The sequence below is a fragment of the Rhinoraja longicauda genome, chromosome 17 (assembly GCF_053455715.1).
Source record: "Rhinoraja longicauda isolate Sanriku21f chromosome 17, sRhiLon1.1, whole genome shotgun sequence".
Lineage (NCBI taxonomy): Eukaryota > Metazoa > Chordata > Chondrichthyes > Rajiformes > Arhynchobatidae > Rhinoraja > Rhinoraja longicauda.
In genome coordinates, this window is record NC_135969.1 from 25,801,945 (window position 1) to 25,814,032 (window position 12,088).

At 39.7% G+C, this 12,088-nt stretch overlaps 1 protein-coding gene across 4 annotated transcripts in view; it reads right to left on the reverse strand.

The window, feature by feature from the left end:
• The window catches only part of sec13 (SEC13 homolog, nuclear pore and COPII coat complex component), a 46,228-nt gene that overhangs the window by 20,696 nt on the left and 13,444 nt on the right, over positions 1-12,088 (reverse strand). For all 4 annotated transcript variants that reach the window (XM_078414405.1, XM_078414403.1, XM_078414402.1 and 1 more), the window contains 2 exons: positions 4,605-4,720; positions 2,773-2,924 (listed from right to left, as the gene is read on the reverse strand). In XM_078414405.1, coding sequence (XP_078270531.1) covers positions 2,773-2,924; positions 4,605-4,720 — 268 coding nt within the window. The remainder of the gene's footprint in view (positions 1-2,772; positions 2,925-4,604; positions 4,721-12,088) is intronic.

Genomic DNA, 12,088 nt, shown 5'->3' on the forward strand with positions numbered 1-12,088 from the left:
GGAAAAGTGATATGAGCCAGAAGTGCATTTTTGGTTGTTATGGACATAAACCAATGATCACCCCTTTCTATGCCATCAATTTTTGATGATAATGATGGCCTCATCAGTTCAGTGGGACGTCTGGATATGGTGATATTATCAAACTGAGTGACCAGGAAGGAAGTATCAGATGTTTCAATTACTTTTAAAATATTGCAGTGTTAATGATATATTGGGACATATGCTATTTGTTTGGAATGTGAGGAATTGCAATGCACATGTATGAAATTAGATTTTTTTTACGACCAGATGGTTAAATACAGTTTATAATGATCTCACTTCAAATTAATTCAACAAAGTGGAATATATTCCAAGAGGATAGACAACGAGACTACTCTGCATATAGTTTGAAATCATGTCAGTCGAAGAGATTGCCCTTGGTTCGTTTGGAGAAGATTGCAAACAGCACAATTTGTGTAGGAGTGTTGAAACACGATTTTGCAAAAATGCCAAGTTCTTGTCAATGCATAGAGCTGTGATGGTGAATCCGAGGCTTCATCTTTAATACTGAGAAACCAGGCTAATAGATCAGCAGCAATACTCAAAACATTTATCATCCATTTGGACCACTGGTTTACAATAGATTAGATGCTACCAAATGTGGTCAATTATTAATTTACAAAAGGGACTGACAAAATAATCCAATTGATTGTATACTCGGCTGAATGTTTCAAATTGCGGGGGCAGAGGTTGCAAACGTGTTAGGGATAAAAAGGAAAAAGCAGAAACTAGAAATGTAATTGTTATTTAAATAAAATTGCAATGATAGATCACTTATTTGAAGACTAGATATTTGGAAATTGTTTTGGAGTGATTAAAATGGATGGGAAGGATTATTGTCCAAAAGAACATGGTAACTGGATCTTTCTGTCTGAATTTGCTTCCAAATTCAAATAAATACCTTTAACCATCTTTTGTACCTGTTATGCACAACCATGCTGTGCAACAGCCTAGATAAACCAGTCCCTTAAGGCCCATTTCCACTAGAATAATCTGGCCACAGTTATTTTAAGATGCACAGGATAGAACAGCTTTGCACCTGGCATAAAATGAAGAGTTGGGTAAGCCTCATGCCTATTTTGTGCGCGTGTTTTTTAAAATCAAAATCATTTGTCAAATTTCACACTTCATAAAGTAAGGATGCACAGACTGGAAATTAATTCTCCTCACTCTGTGAAGAGTAGCACTTCGCACTCAGCTCAAACAATAACTTTTATTCTGGTTACCTATCTCTCTTTGAATTGCTCACTAAGGCAATCTCTGATCTATTGTCCATGAAGAGGGTCCTCAGGTTACAACAGGGTTCCATTCCACGAGAGCTGTTCGTACGTCAGAAATGAATATAAAAGTGTGTGCGTATGTGAGGACGACAGAAACAGCTGTGACAGGAGAGTGAGCAGGCATGGGCAGAGTGGCCGCCAGCCGGCCTCACTGACTCATTGTGCAAGCGAATCTGCTCAGTGCTTCCAGCTCTGATCGCCTCAATCTCGCGCCCGATTGTTGCGTGGGGTGGGGTGTGATGGTATGGTGCGGAGAGAAGGCACATGGAAATGCCCTGTTCACAACCAGAAGATGCTTACAGCCCAGTAGCAGCTGGAAAATTAATTCTGCCGGTCTCCCAAATGCCTGGGGAAGTACCCTTTTCAACCCTGAAAACAACCAACTGTGACCCTTCAACAGGCAGAAAATCCATCTCCGTGTTGACCTCCGAAGAGCAGGAAAGCATGCTCAAACCACACATTCCTGCAAAGATATCACTTCAGTTGCAGCAGTATACAGCTGTACTCAGGGTTCAAGTCAATGGCTAATGCCAAATCACCTGATTTGTCTCACAGACTCACCTATGAAGCTGTGATATAAAATTAGCTTGTTTCAAAATATTGTTTACAAGTTCATCTGAAAATTTCCGTTGTCAAAAATGAGTAAATCACAGGTTTCATAACCCCAGGAGACGCAAAACGTCACCTATCCATGTTCTCCAGGGACTGCCTGACCCGCTGAGTTACTCCAGCACTTTGTATCTTTCTTTGTAATCCAGCACCTGCAGTTCCTTATTTCTGCAGTTGCTGAAATCCTGCGGGAAGTTTGAAGAAGAGCCCCAACCCGAAACATGATCTGTCAGTCTAAAGAAGGGACCTGACACGAAATGTCATCAGTCCATTTCCCTCCACAAATGTTACCTGATCCACGGAGTTCCTCCAGCAGTTTTTTTTTGCTGATGAGGCCATGATGTGTTTTCTCTCTCTTCTGGTCATAAATGTCCCTATGAAACAAGTCTGACAATGTGGAGTCATATACAGCTGTAATATACACAGTAGTCTAACACTGACCAGAGTAAGGAATATGGATAACTCAGTGGTACTTTCAACTTATAGTGAACAACTGTGCCACTGCGAGAGAAAAGCCTGGAAAGCTTACAGTTAGTGTTTGACTGAGTTCAGCTGCGGGGAAAAAAAAAATCCTGACTAGATATTTGTACCTTTAAAATTTAACAGATGGAGACATAAGGAAATGCAGATGGAGGACATGGATAGATGATGTTTTGGGTCAGGATCCTTCAAAGCATTGCCTATCCATCCCCTTCAGAGATGCTATCAGCAGTTGTGTTTTTCTTTTTCTTTAACAGATATCTAGATGAACTCCCAAGCCACTAAAAGGAAAAGAAACCCAGAAAATTCTTCTGAAAAAGAATATTCCAATCCTAAACTGTGAATAGCAAAGAAGAATCCTTACCAGAAGAATCATGGCCTGTGTATTCATACATCTTGTCCCAAGTCCCATTCTCCTCCTTCCAGATGATGATCTTCCGGTCATAGGAACAAGATGCCAAGATGTTTCCGTACATGGGATGAGCCCAGCCCACCTGCCACACGGGACCTTCATGGCTGAATAAGGATTTGTTCATTTAAGTGTGCAATTGACCATTTTTTTCTTCCAGATTATGTAGTTTTGTAAATTAATTATTTTATGCCAAAGCTTATTATATACATTACACGAGTCTGGAAAGCTATATTCTTGTTGGAAAGTTCGAAGGTTTCCCAAGAAAGGGAGGTTCTGAAAGTAGCTGTAACTATAGGTACTTGGTGGAATTATTAAATCACATACAAGCCGGACAGGATAAGGATGGTAGATTTGCATTGCTGAAGAGCATTAACAAACCAGGTAAATTATATACGACAATTAAGTCGTCACCATAATGGAGAGCAATTTTTCTTCCCTAAAGAATAAACATACTTATTTTAATTACATTCCCCAGCTGTTGGATGTCTGGGCTCCAATAAGTCAACCAGTGTAAAATTATACCTCCATAACAACTTCGGACTTCAAAACAAACTAAATCTAATCACAGATAGATACAAAAAGCTGGAGCTGAAGGAATGGGTGATGTTCAGGGTCTTGGCCCGAAACATTACTCCAGCTTTTTGTTACTTCAGGTTTGAGTTACTCCGGCTTTTTGTGTCTATCTTCGGTTTAAACTAGCATCTGCAGTTCCTTTCATAAACCTAATCACATTTGCCAGTCCAGGTATTTACACAGTCTTAGGATTATTCTCTCGTATGGTGTTCAACTGTAGAGTTACCTTGCTGGAAAAAAAAGCACAGCTCAAGTTGAAGGGTGTCACAGGTGAGAATGAAGGAGGTGGGGAAATTTTGAGCACTTCCTAAATCTGTTTCTTACAACCAAGGATTGGGAAGTATATCAATCACAAGCCATATGCAGAAACAACATCATTAAGGATCTCTTCAATTGAAAATACCCACAACTAGAAACTTATACCATCTTACAATCAGATCAGCCATGGTCTTATTAAATGGCAGAGCAGGCTTGAGGGGTTGAATGGCCTAATTCTGCTCTGAAGATGCATGTTTATATGTGTGATCATCAACAAGCCATTCACATTGGAATGATGCTAACACTATGAGAGCCAAATGGCAATTACATCAGTTGGTTTGCTGGTTTATGCTACATTGCTCCAACTGACATTTAAGCGGAACGGAGCTAATGCAGATTTTCCTGGAGGCATGAATGCTAGTCTGGCTCGATATAAGTTCTCTATTCACAAAATGCTGGAGTAACTCAGCAGGTCAGGCAGCATCTCAGGAGAGAAGGAATGGGTGACGTTTCGGGTCGAGACCCTTCTTCAGACTGATGTCAGGGGGGCGGGACAAAGGAAGGACATAGGTGGAGACAGGAAGTTAGAGGGAGAACTGGGAGTTAGAGGGAGAACTGGGAAGGGGGGGGGAGAGAGGGACAGAGGAACTATCTAAAGTTGGAGAAGTCAACTTGATATAAGTTCTTTAGTGGAACAAGTGTTTGTTGCTATCTGAAATCTCACTAATCATTGCTAGGCAAACTTTGGCAATTTAGTTTTTGAAGAAACATTGAAATCCAGCGCAGAGTATACAGTGGTAAGAAGAAAGGATTGCAAGAATGCTCTATTTTTACTTCTGACCAAGCTAAGTTATATTCATTTCACTATCTTTGAACTGTGGAGATGTGGACCTTTTCCAGTACTTTATGTCAGTACTAAGGAAATATGCCTCTAACCAATACGTTCCACTTACCCCCTCAGATCAGCAACAAGGATTTGGCCTCCATTTTTAACATCAAATATCTTGACAGATCGATCAGAGGAGCAGGTTGCGAGACGAGTGCCGTAGTAATCCATCTGCGCATCATGCTGCACGTAAACAGCGGAGAGAGTGATTACAACAGTAGACTGCAATTGCTCAAATTAACTCAGAGGCGGTGTCGAATCAAGTAATTTCAATTTACAAAGCTACTGTAGTTGTTAAGATCTAAAATACACTGTCTCCACTACTCTGCCTTGCTGGTTTCAAAAGAGAGATTGATAAGTATTGGAATAGAAAGAAGATATGGCATTGGGGAGAGGGTAGGGGAACAAGACCAGCTGGATTGTTCTTACAAAAAGAGAATATGAACTTCATGGGCCAAATGGCTCCTGTGTTCTAATCGTACAATTGACTAACTGTTTTGAAATTAGAGACATATCAGAAATATCTACATTAAATACAAAGAAGCTATACCAGCTACAGAGAAAGGAATAGAAAGGCAAATGTACATTTTTTTAAAATTCAATTTGAAAGAGATTAGATTGATAGAAATCACCCATTCTTCAAAAGAACCCTTGGCATCTAGAACTACTGCACTCGCTATAACATTCTAGATCATATAGTACGTCTCAATTTCTTTTTACCTGAATTTCATGTCTAAAACACTCCAATCAGGTTTCCAATCATGCTGTAGTAAAGAAGCAGGCCTGATGACATAGTGGGGAAACAGGACCTTCGGCCCAACTTGCCCACACCAGCCAACATGTCCCAGCTACACTAGTCTCACCTGCCTGCATTTGGTCCATATCCCTCCAAACCTGTCCTATCCATGTACCTGTCTAACGGTTTCTTAAATGTTGGGATAGTCCCTGCCTCAACTACCTCCTCTGGCAGCTTGTTCCATACACCAACCACCCTCAGTGTGAAAAGGGTTACCCCTCAAATTCCTATTAAATTGTTTCCCCTTCACCTTAAACCTATTTCCTACTCTGGGCAAGAGTCTTTGTGCACCCACTCGATTTATTCCTCCCATGATGTTATACACCTCAATAGGATCACTCATCATCCTCCTGCGCTCCAAGGAATAGAGACCCAACGTACTCAACCTCTCCCTGTAGCTCAGACCCTCTGGTCCTGGCAACATCCTCGTAAATCTTCTCTGTAACCTTTCCAGCTTGACAATATCTTTCCTACAACATGGTGCCCAGAACTGAACATAATACACTAAATGCAGTCTCACCACCGTCTTAAACAACTGCAATATGACCTCCCAACTTCTATACTCAATACTCTGACTGATGAAGGCCAATGTGCCAAAAGCCTTTTTGACCACCCTATCTATCTTTAAGTGCTCTATCTAACTCTCCCTTGAAAGCATCCAGAGAATCGGCCTCCACTGCCTTCTGAAGCAGAGAATTCCACAGATTCACAACTCTCTGGGGGGGAAAGTGTTTCCCTCATCTCCGTTCTAAATGACCTACCCCTTATTCTTAAACTGTGGCCCCTGGTTCTGCACTCCCCCAACATCGGGAACATGGTTCCTGCCTCTAGCGTGTCCAATCCCTTAATAATCTTATATGTTTCAATAAGATCCCCTCTCATCCTTCTAAATTCCAATGTATGCAAGCCCAGTCGCTCCATTCTTTCAACATATGACAGTCCCGCCATCCCGGGAATTAACCTTGTGAACCTACGCTGCACTTCCTCAATAGCAAGAATGTCCTTCCTCAAATTTGGAGACCAAAGCTGCACACAATACTCCAGGTGTGGTTTCACCAGGGCCCTGTACAACTGCAGAAGGTCCTCTTTACTCCTATACTCTTACTATGAAGGCCAACATGCCATTAGCTTGCCAGACTGCAGTAAGATTTATGTGCAAAGTTGACCACACTATCAACTACCAAAGCCTCTCTAACATCATCGAGCTGGATCAGACTATGCTGCCATATATATCTATTCAGTCACAAGCCAAAGAATTATGAGAAATGGCTTCTCTCTCACATCTGGTGCACTTCCAAAGATCCATCATTGTAGATAAGAAACATGAGTCAACCACACTTGGTAACAATCCCTGGAAACACTGCATCAGTTTCCACATGCATGATGAGGATCTCAGCTCTTGATTCATCGGGAGCCCCTGACATCAAGGGCCAAATGAGTAAAGATTTATTGCAACTTAACATTGGAAAGACTATAGCTATTCCCTTTGAGCCAAATCAAAAGTTATTTTTCCATATTTTCTGGTTCCGTTCATGAGCAACATTTTGAAACTGAACTGTTATATGTTATAGTCTTTTGTTATATCCGACTCCAATTTTAAATTCATTTACTGACATTTGTATTTGAGCAACATTCAAGGTAGAAGTAGGGAGTGCAACTTGAAAAGGAGTCACTATGTACCTTTGAAACATGACAACTGAAAGAAATAGAATACAATTGGTTGAAAAGGGAAGTATGCAGTTGTTTCTGCATCATACAGATGATATGCATACTAATACTTTCAAATAACAGGTATTTAAACTAGAAACTAAATTGAAGATTGAGGGCTTGCTCCATCTCTGCATTTCATGATGGCCCTTGACAAGATGTTGAATTGAATCAAGCACATTCATTTGAAATGGCAGATAACATTTACTAAACAATGATGAAACCACAAATTAAGTTTATACTCGTATTCAATTTTGATACGGTTCACAAACATCTGACTGACAGACTGAATAAAGTATGGGTAACAAGCCAGCTTGGAGCTCCTAATTCCAATGTTTATCCTGATCAACACTGCCATCCTCTGGTCTCTGTGTGACACAAAGAAAGGCACACCATGTTGCTTTTCTACTTGTTTAAGGATTCCTATTCCTCAACAGTGTTACATCTCTACACAATGTTAGCAATTATTTCAGCCAAGCTACTGCAGATCCTCCATGCTATTAATCACTCTGCAACCCCTGCCACCCACTCATGGTCACTCTGCAATATACTAAACTCAAACATGACCTTTTATCTTGGTTGCACTTAATTCCCTTAATTTCTAAACATTCATCAATCTCGGTATTGACTACATTCAACAACTGAGCTTCTACAGTCTTCTTGGGTAGAGAATTTCAAAAATGTAGACTCTCTAGACTATGACATTTCTATTCATGAAAAATAAAAACTAAACTACAGATGAATATCTCAAATAAAAACAGAAAATGTTGAAAACATGTAGGTCAGGCAATATTTGTGGAAAGTGAAACGGATAATATTTCTGGTCAAAGATCCCGATCAGAACTTTAAAGTCTTCTCATCGCTGCCCAGAAAGTCTGATCTATTATTTTGCACCTGTGTACTCCAATTCTGGATGCACCAGCAATGGAAAACATTAACCTTGCCTTGAGCCCATCAAACCAATTAGTATTTTATATATAAAGAAATATAAACACATAGTATTTTATATATTTCTATTTCTTGTTCTTTTAAACTCAAGACAGTAGAGGCCAGCTTGATATGACAAACCTACATCTCAGGAATCCATCTTACTACAAAAACGTATGTTGCTATTTTTTTACAGCAAAATGGATGACCTACTGCCAGTGTCTCGCTCATTCACTTAACCTTGTCTTTCAAAGCCTCTCTGAATCTTCGTCACACCTCACATTGCAATGGACTTTTGTGTGATAAACAAACAAATATTTAATTTATTGCATTCACTCATCCAAATCATTGATATGAATTGTGAACACATTGTGATCCAGCACCAATCCTGCTCTCTCCCCATAGACACAACATCCAAACCAAAAAAAAATAATATTGTTTTCTGTCCAATAACCATTCCCCAATCTACACCAATGCATTACTCCCAATCCCACATGCTATCATTTTGTCTAGTAATCCCTTGTGTGGCACCTTATTGAAGGGCCTTTAGAAAGTCTAAATACACAATATCCACTGATTCTCTCTTTATCTATTCTGCTAGTTACAACCTCAAACGCTAATCAATTTGTCAAACAAGATTTCCCTACCATAAATCCATTGACTTTGTTCAATCCGTTCATTATTTTCTACGGGCCGTTATCGCTTACTTAATGATTCCAACATTTTCCTGAACTTACAACAGGTTATGTGTGTCATTCCATTTTTTCTCTCTGTGGTTATAAATGTGACTAGGTCGGTTGGAACAGTTCGAGAATCCATGGAATGTTGGAAACCAACATCTACTACTTTCATGGCCATCTCCTACAAAATCCTAAGAGGTAGTCATCGGGTCCTGGGGATTTAATTCCTATTCATTTCTCCAATACTAGTTTTACACCTTTGTTAATTTATTTTGCCTCCTCATTCACCTATAGTTTTCACTGGTTCCACAAGATGTTCTGTGTCAAAGATGAGCACAGAGTTTTTGTAAAATTCACTGCCTCTTCCCTACTTAGCATTTTCAGTTTAACTTCACTCCCTTAGCCTCTAAATTGAGGCAAAACACAAAACTGCATCACACTAAAATGTAAGAATACACACCCAACCTATCAGCTACCTTAGGGGTTTTTTCTGTAACTCAACATACACACTCCAAGCCTTCCAAATCTCCATATGAGTACAGGTGTTAAATTCATCAGACATACCCCCATATATGGTAGCGCAGAAGCACAGCTGCTGCGTCACAGCACCAGAGACCTGGTTTTAATCCTGGCCTGGGTGCTCTCTGTGTGGAGCTTTCACCTTCTCCCAGTGACCGTGTGGATTTCTGCTGGGTAATCCGGTTTCCTCCCACATCCCAAAGACGTGTGTTTGTAAGTTAATTGACCACTGTAAACTGCCCCTGGTGTGTAGGGAGTTGATACAAAAGAGGGATAACATAGAACTAGTGATTGGGTGATCAATTGTCAGCGTGCTCAATGACCCGAAGAGCCTTTGGCCATGCTGTATCTTTTGATCAAACAATCAATACGGTAATCTCTGCCTGTACCCACTTAATAATGTACAAAGAACACTTAATTATAATCACCTTTGCTATACTTAATGATATGAGCGGGCCCGACATTCAAAGAATGTAATTTTATTACCCAATGTGTCACCCGTTATGGGTAATAAAATGCTTTGTATGACAGCAGTAACGTGGAGCTGTCCAAATCATCAGTCAAGGCAATGGTCCAACCAGTCTGGGCAAAAAGCACTTACCTTTGCTCACATCAGCAGAAACAACAGTGAGTTGCAATGAACTGGCATTTATTCATTCCTCTTATCAGCACCAGACTTATTTCTGGGCGGGGAGATCCAAGAGTTGGGCGTACCATCACTTAATTAGGTAAAGCTGATGAGTAGCTTAACCTCATTTACCCTTCTTCATTTCATTAATGTTAATACTTCTGTCCATCATCTTCATGTGGCAATTTTAAATTGTTTAACTTCAACAGCCTCATCCTTACCTATCAAAATCAATGGGTGGAGGACCCCCCCCCCCAACTTTCTCAACTTTGAATTCCATCTGCTACCATTTTTCTAAATGAGTTCATGCCAAAATTTTCAGTCTCAATTTTGTTTTTAAACATAAACATCTGAACAAATCTTCAATCTGTAGATACCATTTGGCAACCATACTATAAAAACTACTGCTAAACCAAGACATGGTGCTGCAGGAGCATCTCTGTTTAAAGATGAAATGCCAACACAGAATTTCACTTTCTAGAAAAATTGTTGTCATTTTTAGCCAACAGCTTTTCCTTCAAAAAGGTGTTCAGTGCTTGCAGGATAGATGACAATGACGAATTTATATAAAAACTAATCAGGTCTAACATTCTTGCAAGCAGAAAAATCCTAGGGCTGTGATCAGTCTGACAAGCCTTGGGACAATATTACGGCAAATCCCATATGTGACAGAGACACCAGGATTAAAATAATCCACTGCTTTTCTGGAATCAATATCCCACCTAAAATGGCCACAAGAGTAAGGCAAAAAGTAGAGTTCTTCAATCCATTCTATGTGTTTTCTATTTTTATCGCTGATGCACAACTTTATTAAAAGGACAAATTTATTAATGTCAAAAATAAATACAAAATTACTTCCAGCAAAATCCTTGCTCTCCTCTCATCATAACTACCTATGACAGGTTTATAATGCTGACTGAAGTTTCAAAGACAAAACTTAGAATTGAACAAGAGGGATATTTCTTTAGTTTAGGATGTGGAAACAGGCCCTTCGGCCCACCGAGTACACGCCAACCAGCGATCCCCACAGATTAACACTGTCCTACCCACACACACACACACACACACACACACACACACAAGGAACAATTTACATTTGGGCCATTCTTAGTCACGTGTATGACTAAAAATGGAAAAAATTGTGGAATACATGTCTGCTAATTCTGAAAGCATTACAGGTATATTGTTTTGTACTGTATATATGACATATATGTCGAAATTTATCGTGAAATTTTTATATGTGACAGTGACGTTTGTTTAGAGTCAGAGGTCAAACACGACTGGTCACATAAGTCATATATACAGTACAAAACTATATACCTGTAATGCTTTCAGAATTAGAAGAGATGTATTCCACATTTTTGGTCACACACGTGATTAACAATGACCCAATTATACCAAGCCAATTTAACCTACGAACCTGTACATCTTTGGAGTGTGGGAGGAAACTGAAGATTTCTGAGAAAATCTACGCAGTCACGAGGAGAACGTACAAACTCCATACAGACAGCACCCGTAGTCAGGATCGAACCCGGGTCTCCGGTGCTGCAAGCGCTGTAAGCCAGCAACTCTATCGCTGTATCACCGTGCCGTCCTTAAAATTTCTCTGCAATTTGTGCATGCGCTCACATGCCTTTTCACTTTACTAAACTCCCTGTGAGACATCAAAATGTTTTCTTCAAAAACAGCTTATTTCGCCATACATAATAAAGGGTGAGATGTTGTACAACCTCAGAGATCTAAAGTATCCCTGTTTGATTCCAAAGTTGTGCTGATCACAACATTAAGTGGTAGGACATTAAAATCAGCAGTGATTGATGAAGGAAAAGGAAGAGGAAATAACTTGTCACAGTATCTCCAACTGGTAGGCACGAGAGACAAGTGAGATGATGATCTGGCTCAGCTCACAATGGAGAATACTATTTGGCCTAAGAAGGGCTAGAAGCTACCAATACCTAAAGTTTTTTTTAAAACTGAGAAGGATGATCCATCTATAGCTAACTGAAGAAGTTAATCATGACATTAATTCAAAGGGAATGGCAATGTTGCAAAGATTAGCGGTGGGCCACAAAATTAGGTACATTTTTAAAACGAGCAGAGAATAATTAAAAATATAATAGAAAGGTTATGAAAGATAACAAGGACTTTGAAACGGGCAGTAAAGAATCCTTTCTATTCTTCCACATAGGAAGAAAGAACTTAGCTAATGGTTGATCACTTAGATGCAAGACTGGGAAATTAATATTGAGTAATGACAAAATTGCAGAGATGTTGGACAAATATTTTGTTTCTGT